The 13118-nt window shown below is 43.2% G+C and overlaps 1 protein-coding gene across 2 annotated transcripts in view; it reads right to left on the bottom strand.

Annotated features, from left to right (window-relative positions):
• Positions 1–13118, bottom strand: part of LOC144783943 (uncharacterized) — a 282927-nt gene that overhangs the window by 137382 nt on the left and 132427 nt on the right. For both annotated transcript variants that reach the window (XM_078662674.1, XM_078662675.1), the window contains exons 3-4: positions 9911–10045; positions 2024–2212 (exon numbers count right to left, since the gene is read on the bottom strand). In XM_078662674.1, coding sequence (XP_078518800.1) covers positions 2024–2212; positions 9911–10045 — 324 coding nt within the window. The remainder of the gene's footprint in view (positions 1–2023; positions 2213–9910; positions 10046–13118) is intronic.

A 13118-nucleotide genomic window follows, 5' to 3' on the forward strand; every position in this document is an offset into this window, starting at 1 on the left:
AAAACTCGCAAGGCTCGTCGCTAAACATTGAGCTATCCTACTTCATGTTTCCCTTCCTTTCTTAATCTCAGGTGGACTAGGGGTGGGGGGGAGAAGGGTGGGAGCGGGTTGGGGAGGCGAGGGGAGGCTTTTATTTTTATTTAGTCCTTTCTTTGTTTAAATGGCGGACCCGCTCCATGCTCATTACCGATGGTAACACTGTAATGCAACCTTGTCGTTCTCTTCTGCACTATCGCTGAGGAGCTGAGGGTCTTGGTTTCTTGTTTGTTTTTAAATCAATAAAAGATTTAAACCATAAACATGTGCATAACAAGGTTTGGGTTTATTTGACTTAATTGTTTAATGAAAAAAATGTATCTATTTATTAATGATTATTTCATCATTCTGGTATTATTGTTGTAGTTGATATTGTCTGCAACAATATTTTTAATATATTATATGTTTATTTAGAGATAACAATATTTTTGTTTCCATTATAGGTAAAAATCAAAAATTTTGACAACAACATTTGTATTTTAGAGATTTCTGCATTTATAGACAGTCAGTATTTTTGTATTTTATATCTAATTTCAGATATTTTTGTTTCAATAATATATACATCAATATTATGTCAGTGATCCCATCATTCATGTGATTCTGTATGATATATATTAGTTTGTATGTCATAATATATTTTTGATGATGTATATGTTTTTTGTAGGATATATATTAGTCTGTATGTCTCAATATCTTTTCAAAGATATTTTTTCTTATAGTTTAGTTCATACAAACGTATAATACCTGCCAATAAAATGGAGTAAGCAGTAACAATTCTTCAAAATGACCAAACAGTTTTAAAAAATTGACAGAAATGTAAAACCATGATTTGATTGAGCCCAGAAAGCAAATGGCGGATAATTTAATTTTCTAAATGGTTCTTCCCTTGATCTAAATATTGATGTACCTACCAACTGCTTATCTTCCTGAACAAAGGTTAAAAAATATCAATTATTTTCTATTATACTCAATCATATTCTTTTGTTACATTCTATTCTGTTTTCTTCCATTTTATGCTATTTTGATCTCTGTTATTCTATTTTATTTGATTGTATTTTGTTTTATTATTCCTGTGTTTGTTCTGTTTTCCTTTGTTCTGCTCTATTATACTCTATTCCATTCTATTCTTTTCTCCCTTTTCCTATTCTATTTTATTCTACTTTATTCTATCAGTCATATTCATCCCATTTCTACTCGAATCTACTCTATTCTGTTCTACTCTGTCCTAACCATTCCTGTTCTGGGCTGACTGTTAAATTCAACAAAATTATATTTCATATTCTTTAAAAACGTAGGGGTTGATTAGGATTGTGGGTGGATTGCCACCGCCAGCCCAGTGGTGGCGATCCGCCCGCCATCGCCAGCCTTTCTATGGCCGCGATGCCATCATAGAAAGGCTGGCAGGGATTTACTTTGGGGCCCTGTTGCGGGCCCGAGGAGGGGGTGCTGCACAAGGTGGCAGGCACAGCACAGTGCCTACCACGTTGTGCATGGGAATGCACAACATGGCATTTCACCATTGCGTCATTTTTAACATTGTGGCGGGTGCTGCTGTAAGCAGCACCCGCCACAATGTTAAAAATGCAGAATACGACCACCAGTGTGGCATCCTAATTAGCGGTGCAGGACCGCCGTACGTCTGGCGGCCGATCCCAACACCGCGAGGTGGCGGGCGGACTTAAGTCCTCCCGCCATCCTAATAACCTTCATAGACTTCAATGACATTAGCCAGCATGGAAGTAAGGTCACACTATATCTAAATTCTTAATTTGGGAGTCCACTGTAGATTATCCATGAGCCATCTCCTAGTGTAATTGAGACAACGCTTTAAATGGTGCTGATTCATAGGAATAAAAATATTGGCCAAGTGGGTCTTCTAACATTGCAAACATTGCAACCAGCAGAGACCTTATACTATGGTAAGCGGAGTACTATTACATGCCTTAGTGAAATTATGATAGCATATTTTTACTTCCTTGTTACTCACAGTGAGCAGGCCACCAGCCTCTACTCCCCTTGTCACTGGAGGCATAGGTGCGGTTGAGACCTCAATAGCAGCATCACAACAGCCCAGGCAGTGATCAGTGGTGTAGTTGGTATTGCTTTCCAAGTCTTTCATGTCTATCGCTCCAAGTCCAGGTTCCAGCATCATGGAATTGTGGCTGGGATTCATATCCTATGACGAAAGACAGAAAGCGCAAGGGTATAAAAAGTGAGGTCAGCCTTTATACTAATGTAAGCCACCACACCCCATCAATTCCTACATAATTAGGTAGTAAGGAAGACAGTGTAAATGCTATTCAGATATAACACAGATTAGGGCTCTAGCCCCAGAAGGTTGACTATGGTAGGGAATTGAACAGAAATGGCCCACACACTTTATGTTTATGTTTTCTAATTGATATAGGAAGTGTTGCAATATGGTATTAGAAAATAATTACACCACACAATTTTCAACTGCAAAATATCACATGATCAAAAAAACATTTCCATGACACCTTTTTTGCAGTTGAAATATTGCCCCACATCGCCAATTGTAGTATGATGGAAATACTTTCATGTTGTACCACATTGGGATTTCTGCGGGAAGCCCATTGATCTAGAAGGATGAGGTCAACCAAAAGTATAGCTTTGCCGAGTCTTGCATTTTATTAATCCTTGCAGCCACAATGAATGCTAACAACATCTGGTAAGCACTAAATTCATCTACAGAGGGGGTCTAGTGTATTCCTTTGATCAATCTATAGGGCATTAGGAGAAGTGACCGAGAAGGCAAAGATGGAAGACACTCTCTTCTGAGTTACATCACCATACCTGCTTAAGTGTGACATAATCCATTGCATAGCTGCTTTATCCTGCTCAATTGAGATGCCCTCGAGACACATGAGGTTTTTCGGATTAGCCACCACATCTGAGTGATCTTAGTGTGCTGTAATGGAAGTCTGTGGTGTGTCCCGGACTGCAGCTAGTCAGAGCCTTGTGACCCTTGTTGATGTTGCATTGAAGAGACCGAGCCCAGCTGGAGCAACACAGCCCTCAAGGATAGGGGATGTGATTTGTATTTCACAGCTGCAGCATTTGGGATTGACATGTGCAAGCACGGCCCCTTCATAAGCGGGTTGCCAGCTGCGTGTGGCTTGCACGGATGAAGGGGAGGCCACAACACAATAGGTTGAGGAGAAGGGGCCAGGGCCTGGCCCCAAACATCTTGTGTTGGAACCCTGCAGCCCTGTAAGTGCCACTGGAACTGCGACTTCAGACTCAGCTTACCCTAGTGGTCTCCTATAAGAGACAGTGAGGTGTGTCAGGTTCAGGTGGCAAGACAATGTGTGGGCTGATCTACCAAAAAGTGATGGATGCAATACTTAAATTAATCTCAGCCTCTGCTAATTACTCTGGCCGCATCCCAATCCATCATTATTTTGCACACCGTGTGACCTCAGTTTTGTCCCAGCCATATGTAAATTACTCTTGACCTTGCACTAATGGGAACAATCTAGCCTGAACTGCCAGGACAGGTCCTCCCTAAACCCGTCCACAAGCAAACCAGGACTGGTTTTACCAGGGAGGACTTGGCTTGGCAGTTTGGGCTGGACTGTTCCCACAAGGAAGACTGATTTGCATGTGGCTGGGTCCAAACTGGGGTGGTGTGGTGAGTGAAACAATCATGGATTTAACCCAGATCCTTGTGATTGGTGGTGAACTGGGAGTGACTGGGGTGAGACACAGGGGTAGAGGTATCAACGGAGTTCAGCTGATGTATGGAGGCCATATATATCCTGTCCGGCCCGCTGCTCCGTGCTTGTCGTTCCAGCTCTTGGATTCTGATGACCTGGCATCCTGATCCTTTCCTGTTGGTGTCAGCTCGCGCTCATGGGCTTTGAGATGCTGTCTCCTGCATTTGCTTCATTCCAGCAGCTATTATTCTTCGCCGCGACTCCTGCCTGCACGGAGTCCATTCTTCCCTGCCTGGTGTGGAAAATACACAAATAATAACTGTGTTACCTCAATCTTAGAAATTGTTCTTTTGGGTTGGAAAGAGTGTGGAGATGTATGAATGAGTAAGTGTGCATGTTGACTGGTGTGTGCCAGATAGGGTGCTGTGGTTTTTCTTTATAAAAGCACTTGGTTTTTAAATATATTGGAAAGATTATGGTATTTCTCACTGCATTTTAACATTGATTGGATTATAACCTATGTTTATTAATTGATGTATACAAAAAGGCAAAATGTAAAAAGAAAAAATATTTTTGATACACTACAGAAAAAAGAAAAACTAATAAAAATATGCAAAATGAGAGAACTAATTGTGTTGTAACTATGTTAATATGAAGGCTAACTGATTAATTCTATGAGTTTTTCCATATAAGAAAGTACGAATTGACCACGGGGGAATTTCAGTATATTTTCTTCTTAATGTTGTCCTCTCTTTTCCCTGGTCATTAACTTAACCACAGAGGGGGTCCCAAAATGTATGCGATTACACGCTGTGTTCCATACCTTTGCAGCCTCTTCAGCCTGCTCCACTCCTGCGACACAGTAGAGCTCCTCTGCACTACAGACAGCTAAGTGGTGGGAACATGCTTGTTCCCGAAATAACTTTTTTGTGACTATTCTTTATCATTTGTTTGAAATACTCAAACCCTGTATTTGATTCCAGCAAGCCTGGGATTTTGCTTGTTTTTGGAACGTTTTTACGACATTCTTGGATTCAATGTTGAGCTTTTGGCTTCTTCTTTACAAGAGGCCTGTTTCAGAGGATCTTATTCTGTTTTTCCTTTGCTGCATGAGAGATCTCTTTATTCTATCTCCTTTCTTGCACACAAGGTGCGTCACCAGGGTTCAGGGTCTTTGTTGTCCTGGGAGTCTGCCGTACCCCAAAGAAGGCTCTGACCACGTTTCCTTCGCCCAGAAGTGTTTATTATTTTCTCCCATTCCCTTTTCCCAGGCACACTTCTTACAGGGCAGTGACATACGTACCATAGCTCCCTGTTTTGAAGTGTAAAGGGGAAGTGGGAAACTATCTCCTCTCCATCATACCCGCTGGGCGTTATCAGCAGGTCAGTGGCGTATCTGTCTTCAGCTCCCGTCAGAATGTTTGCATTGTCCAGCATTCCGTCTATCATTTGCTTCTTTTGCATATGTCGCCCTAAGTGGGAAGGGTATGCCCAGGCGTTGGTCCCGTACTCACTACACAATTGGATTCAAGCTAGCCGGCTGATGAAGCGTGATGCCCTGAAACCGGTCCCATGATTCTTGCTTCTGGTCCAGGGAGGACCTGGCTTGGCAGTTTGGGCTGGACTCTTCCCACAAGGAACAGGGTCAAGACTGATTTGCATATGGCTGGGTCCAAACTGGGGTGGCGTGGTGAGCAAAAGAATGACAGGTTTAACCCAGATCCTTGTGACTGAGGGTGAATGTTTGCATTGTTCAGCATTACGTCTATCAATTGTTTCTTTTGTATATGTTGCCCTAAGTAGGAAGGGTATGCCCAGACGTGGGTCCCTTGCTCACTATACCACTGGATTCAAGCTAGCCTGGCTAATGAAGGGTGATACCCTGAAACCAGTCCCAGGATGCTTGTTTCTGGTCCAGGGAGGACCTGGCTTGGCAGTTCGGGCTGGACTGATCCCACAAGGAACAGGGTCAAGACTGATTTTCATATGGCTGGGTCCAAAATGGGGTGGTGTGGTGAGCAAAAGAATTATGGATTTAACCCAGATCCTTGTGAGTGCGGGTGAATGTTTGCAATGTCCAGCATTCCGTCTATCAATTGTTTATTTTGCATATTCACCCTTGTTAGCCAGGTATAGCGTTTTACCGGTTTGCAGCCATTATCCTGCATTTTTTATCCCGCGGACTTTCAGTCTGCATACCATTATCCCGCAAAGATCATTGACCTCGCATACCATTATCCCGCATTTTTTCAAAACGCATGTGCATTTATCACGCATGCCTTTACAACGAATTTCGTTTTGGCATGTATGGTAAATGCACATGCGTTGTGAAACCACGATGACGAGAGAGGTAAGTGGGTTTGGGTTAATTTTTTCGTGGGTTAGTGATTGTGTAGTGTAGTGTTGTGTAGTGTAGTGTTGTGTTAGTGTAGTGTAGAGTTGTGGTGGTTGTTTAGTGTAGGGTCGTGCTGGGGGAAGTGTTATAGGGTTTAGGGTAGTGTTGCAGTGTTTGTGTAGTGTAGGGTCATGCTGGGGGTAGTGTTTTAGGGTTTAGGGTAGTGTTGTAGTGTTTGCGTAGTGTAGGGTCATGCTGGGGGTAGTGTTTTAGGGTTTAGGGTAGTGTTGTAGTGTTTGCGTAGGGTAGGGTATGCTGGGGGTAGTGTTTTAGGGTTTAGGGTAGTGTTGTAGTGTTTGTGTAGTGTAGGGTCATGCTGGGGGTAGTGTTTTAGGGTTTAGGGTAGTGTTGTAGTGTTTGCGTAGTGTAGGGTCATGCTGGGGGTAGTGTTTTAGGGTTTAGGGTAGTGTTGTAGTGTTTGCGTAGTGTAGGGTCATGCTGGGGGTAGTGTTTTTGGGTTTAGGGTAGTGTTGTAGTGTTTGCGTAGTGTAGGGTCATGCTGGGGTGTAGTGTTTTAGGGTTTTGGGTAGTGTTGTAGTGTAGGGTCATGCAGGGGTAGTGTTTTAGGGTTTAGGGTATTTTTGTAGTGTTTGTGTAGTGTAGGGTCATGCTGGGGTTAGTGTTTTAGGGCTTTGGGTAGTGTTGTAGTATAGGGTCATGCTGGGGGTAGTGTTTTAGGGTTTTGGGTAGTGTTGTAGTGTAGGGTCATGCAGGGGTAGAGTTTTAGGGTTTAGGGTAGTGTTGTAGTGTTTGTGTAGTGTAGGGTCAAGCTGGTGTGTAGTAGTTTAGGGTAGTGTTGTAGTGTTTGTGTAGTGTAGGGTCATGCTGGGGTGTAGTGGTTTAGGGTTTGGGTAGTGTTGTAGTGTAGGGTCACTGCTGGGGGTAGTGTTTTAGGGTTTAGGGGGTGTAGTGGTTTAGTGTAGTATTGTAGTGTTTGTGTAGGGTCGTGCTGGGGGTGGTGTATTAGGTACTGTTGTAGTGTTTGTGTAGGGAAGTAAAGTGCTTTATGGTAGTGTTGGGGGGTCGTGCTGGGTAGTGCAAATGTAGAAAAAGGACTGTGTGTCAAGGGTGGGTGGTGCAGAGGTACTACATTAGAGTGTAGGGTAGGGTAGTGTACTTTTACTTACCTTTACAACTTTTACAACGAGTATACCTTTAACGTGCAAGGCATGCGTGCTAAAGGCATATTTGTTCTAAAAGTTTTCGTTCTTTTAATTTGCGGCCTAATAGTACATGTGGGATTATTTTTGCGGACTGATGGTATGCGGACTGTTTGTCTGCGGGATAACGTCATATATTCCGTTTTACCAGTGACAGTGTGCACGGGACCTTCTTCTGGGCATACCCGCCCCACTTAAGGCGACACACTAAAGTAAACAAAATGTGTTGGATGGAATGTCTGAATTAATCTCAACCACTTAGGTCCTGAGTAATTACCAGTGTCAGAGATTAATTCAAGCATTCTGTGCATCAGTTTTTTAATTTATTTTTTATCTGCTGGACTGGGCCCTGAGGTAGAGGCAGTGGGAGGCACCCAGGCTTTCTGTTTGGTCAGCTTCTGGTTGGTGTTGTTCACCACTCCATGCTGGAACCCTTCCGGAGAGACATGGCGCATCTACAGGACTGGTGGGTAGGACTCAGGAGATTGAGGACGGCGGGTGTTTGCATTTAGCTTACTCTAGATTTGGGCTTTGATGTTTGTTTGAGCTTTGCCAATACCTTTGGTACTTTAGTTGTGTCTTTTGATATGATTTTGAGCAGGTACAAATGTAAAAAATGTATTTGAAATGACTAAATACAAGCCACTATGACTCCCGAAGCAAGAGAATTTCAAACTTTTGCAACAATTCTTATCACTTCACAGTCCTAGTTGTCTTTGTGTAAAGCCGGAAGTGGTGCAAGAGAACCTTTGTGGATGTTTTTACACATTTGTGGCACTGTTAAATTACTTTTTACCATAGTCTACCCACTTAGGGTCTCCTTTGGGGCGTTGTTTCGAAAGCCATCAGTAGTCCCAGGTCAAAGGGGCAGAGGCAGAAGACCACCCCATATGTAGGGACACATGTTTTTTTTTGCACAGTTCATGGAGTCCATAAGGCAGAGATACATATTGATTGGACAGGATACTACTGCCCATGAGGCAGATGAGGATATGGACTACATTTTTTCTTTTATTCTCAAAAATAAGCACAACTACCTGAGGAACAAACTGGAGAGTAGTATAAACTCTAGGGGAACTTGTGCTGAAAGCAATGAGCAGGTTCAGTTTGTGCTTTACATGTCCACATGGGGTGACTAGAAGTGTGACATACCACTTGTTAGGAGATCGAGAGGTGCACAGGGAGCAGAAAGAACCTGTCAACGGCTCAGGAGGTGATGGATGGGGTCGACTTGAGGATGTGATTCTACATGCGCTGCCAAGTGGGAGAGTCCTAAAGGAAGAGATGGGTGTTGCAGAGACCACAATGTTTTTTTTTTAATACATAGAGCAGTCAATGTATTGCAAGAAGTTCACAGGCACAGACAACAAACCCGTGAATTTCCTTTGCTTAAACTTGCTGAAACCATAAAGAGAAGAAAAAACACAACTTCCATATTATAATAAATCATTAATTTATAACTATTATGATCAGAAAACTCTGAAAAAAGTCAAAAACAGCAATAGTAATCACTCCTATAAACTCCACTGTTCATTGTCCTGAAAAGTCTAACAGCACCACCAAGGTGAAGGCGTCCATTTGTCACACTGTCCTTCATCAGCAGTTTGTTAACTGTCTCCAACGAACTTGAAGTTGTCCTTTGGTTTCTCACGCATACATTAATAATCCTCTTCACTGAATAAGCCGAGTTTTTGGCCAAATACAGTCAGATTTACGGCTTCCCCTGTTTAGTCAAATAACTGACAACAGATACCCAACTTTCTACTCACTGGTAACAGAACAAACAGCCCTCTGTATTCGAAAATGACCTCCCTAATGGACACCCAGGAAAACCTTGTCATGATATTAGACAATTCAGGCTTGCGTGTTGATTCTTCTTCTTGAGTTCTTGGGTGTGTTTGTCACAATCGACCACAAAATTGTCCTTGAACAATTCTCAAGAATCAGTGGTGTCAGAGGTATATTATGTTAATGGCTCACCTGGTCTCTACGAGTTCTCGTGAAGTAAAAGTGACCTCCATCAATAGTGCCTGGGTATTCCATAATACTTACTATCATCACTAATCCACTTATGTATCTACACGTCATCCCTCTCAATGTATTTGACATTTTAAACATGGCCAAATTCAAGAACGCCCCACACCCACCCCCCATTTCGAACCCTAGAAACCGAGATGAGATTGGATGTAACAAATAAGCCAGGGACGCCAAGTCCATCTGTTCAAAAACTGACTGAGAACTGCTCGTCTGCAGAATAACAAATTTGATCTCTGTTAAGCCAGGACACTGCCTTGTGCAACATGGCTTAATTTAAATGGAGGTGTTAGCAACATTGAGAGGAGACTTAATTGGGAGGGAATTTAATATACAAGCTGGCATGGTCCATGAAATGCATTCCCACTTACACAACATAGGTATCAGATTAGAAGAAGCACTCATATAATAGATCCTATTGTTACCTGCTCTTTTTGTGAACTGCCCATTCGTGTAACAATGTTGTTCTGACTTCAGAGCACCAAATGTACTTCGGATATTTAAGATTGAATGTAAGTGTTTATTTAAGCATTATTACAATATTTTAATTATTTTATATTTGGTTCGGATTTCAATAAATAACAAAGGTAAATTCTTACTGGACTCACATGTGGTTCAGGGTCACTTCCTGTTGCTGGGATATGATTTTCAATATCAATGCAGCAGCCAAGACAGGGATCCATCGGAGAGGCTGTTCCAAGGTCCTCTGGGTAGCGCCGAATTACATCAATCTCTCCCATTGTCTTTAATAAGGCAGAGAGAGTGAGATGCATTAATGTCATAATGGTGAGGTGAAAATACCACAACAAAATTGAACAGAGTGAATAAGAAAAGTCAGCAAGCCCAACTGCCCTTGGAAAAACTGAGACGATTGTGCATTTCACAGCATAATGTCTCAAATAAATTGGTTAAAAAGCCTAGGGTGTTTCAGGAAATTCAAATATTCTGGATATGAAAATTGGCTTCATCATTATATAAAAGCGATAATGTCCCTTTCTTCAGTTCTACATTCCACTTCCATTCATGTTCCCACTCTGCCCATCCAAGGGGATCCACTGTCATATAATACAAATGAGAATCTACGTTGAAGTGAGATAACTGTAACGATTCCAGGCCTTGAATTTATTCCTCGGGTTAAACGCAGCTTAAGTTTCGGGCAGCAGACGTTTGTTGAGATCCTACTTCGGGTTCACTCTTCAAACTTTTAGAAATATTAAGGTCGGAAAAATCCATATAGATAATGAAGTCCATCCACTAGAGATTTTAACACAATTGCCACACCATCTACAAATTGCACTCTGTGGGCAGGCAAATGAATGGATACCAAAGATCATCAATATGGGTCCATATATCATCAGTCATATACCAGCTTGAAATTTTTTGTGACTGTAAAATTCTGTCCCAAAATATAACCTTATTGTTTTAGGATATAAACATATTTTGCCTTTAAACATTAGCTTTTCATTTTCTCAAAACACAGTGTTTATCACCAAACATTTTATTACATTTTGTAGTGAATATCATTTGCTCCTCCAAACCCAATTTTGTAATTTTCTGAAGTAGATATATTTTGTCCATAAATATTAGCTTGTCATTTATAATGAACACTTTTGTCCACAAAAATCAGTGTTTACTTTGTTAACACACCACTGACAGTCATGGGTATCACATACCCTGGTATCTGTGTCATATGTATGCCATTGCCAACACATCTCTGGCTCCTCCATTAGAGTGTAGCTGTTGCCATCATGTACCAAATTTACAAATGATATGCCACTAGGCAATCGCTGCATGCACCTATGTATTATCTAATATTTGGCAGACAATTCAAGCATTTGTCAGTCAATGTAATCATATTTCTTATGCTAGTCAATGTTGTGATTTACCTCAGTTGTCCTCCAGTGGCCAGCTCTGCCACAAGGTGTCCAATATGCCTGAGAATTCAATGAGGTGCTCCCTTTATACCCAAGGGACAACTAATGCCTACATGAGCCTCATTTTCTGCCCCGTATGCCAGCCAATGGCATGATTTATCCCTGTATCCTCCAAATGCTAGGAAATGTCATAATGTGCCCTACCTTTCCCTCAGTTGCCAGTCAGTGCCAGTACTGGCCCCTGTTCCTGCCCTGTATACTAGTTACGACTGTGGGCCTTATTACGATGTTTATCGGCGTTGCCTCCGACCAACATCGTTGCGGTCTTGGGATGGACCGACCTCCAATTGGCGGTCCCAACACCACAATTACAATACGCCTGCACATGGTGCGGTCGCATACTCCCATTCCTCAATGGGAGCTTGTGCTATGGCCTTAAACCTGCCATAGCACAAGCTCCCACAGAGTAATGGGAGATTATTTTCATCACTGCACTGCATGCCGGCACCTCAAAATGCCTGCCACATGGTGCAGGGATCAACAGGGGGCACAATAGGTACCCCCTCTGGGAGGCAGCACGGAGAAGGGGGCCCTGCCAGGGGCCCCCAAACTCACTTCCCGACAGGCTTTCCATGTCCGAAAGCCCAGCATGGAAAGCCTGTGGGAAATCGAGCATCGTAATCCCAATGGCAGAAACACCGTCCATTGGGATTACGGGTTGGTCTCTTACTGACCGACGGGCTCTTTGAGCCCATCGGAATCCACCTAGATTGACCGGCCTGTTTCAATCCCAACTGCCTAGATTGTAATTAGGCAGCCGGAAGTGAAAGATCGGCCCCTGTGTGTTCCATGTATAACCTATTCACCAGGCAATGTTATAAGGAGCCCAAATGTTCTTCATGCCAGTCAATGTCATATTTTTCTTCACCTGCTTTTCAATGTCATTCTCCACTCCCAAAATCCACCATGCAACACAAATGTCACTATGTGTCCAGTTTCTCATTCACAAATGATTCAATGCCAGAATTGCTCCGATTGCCTAAAATGCACCATGATCAGGCCTTGTTTAAAGCCTTTAGTATATTCACTGTTGCCATTCACCAGGCAACCTTCTCTTCAATGCACACACAAAGAGTCTCTCTCTCTCTCTCTCTCTCTCTCTCTCTCTCTCTCTCTCTCTCTTTCTCTCTCTCGTGCCCCCTCCCTTACTCCTACTGTACCTGCAGGTGTAGCTCCGCCTTTGCTAGAGGTCCATCCAGTCTCAGTGAGATGGGATTGGGGAGGAGATGCCCGATCACATGGCCTTCCACAGCTGCAAAAGAGGGTTGTTTCATGCCACCGACCACCTTCTGAGCTCAGCGTTGTGCTAGTCACATGTCAGGGCCGAGGCGCTCTCTGCCAGCACTCCTAGGATGCTATGGTACATTATAAGGGGCATTAGACACCAGCGTGTAATTGCCCTGATCAGGGTGGGATATATCTTTGCCCCATATTGTTAGCTGTTTGTCTTCTTTTGATGGCCATTGCAATATACTTAGGGGCTCATTAGGATGGCGGACGGAAGGATGACCGCCGTCCTGGAGTAGGCGGAAAAAGCCCTTTTCTGTCCGCCTGCCGCGGACAGTCCGACCGCCATATTAGGATAGGAAAAACTGTCAAAACTCCGTACGCGGTGGAAGAGAACGCACCGCCGCGGAATTACACCCGACCCTGCGGCGGACGTAACCAATCCAGAGACACCGCCGTACGGAATGACGTCTCCGACCGTGTCCCAAATCACGATGGCGGAAAACACACATAAAACCACTGCGGAAAAACAACCTGCCTGAACACGGCGGATTCCCCACAGCTAACAAACCACACATTGTGAAGATACCCACCACAAGCAGCTCGCCCACATGGACCCAGCGCTACACGCTTTTCCGATACTCTTCCCGATCCT

Source organism: Lissotriton helveticus, chromosome 10 (assembly GCF_964261635.1).
Source record: "Lissotriton helveticus chromosome 10, aLisHel1.1, whole genome shotgun sequence".
In the NCBI taxonomy this organism is placed as follows: Eukaryota; Metazoa; Chordata; class Amphibia; order Caudata; family Salamandridae; genus Lissotriton; species Lissotriton helveticus.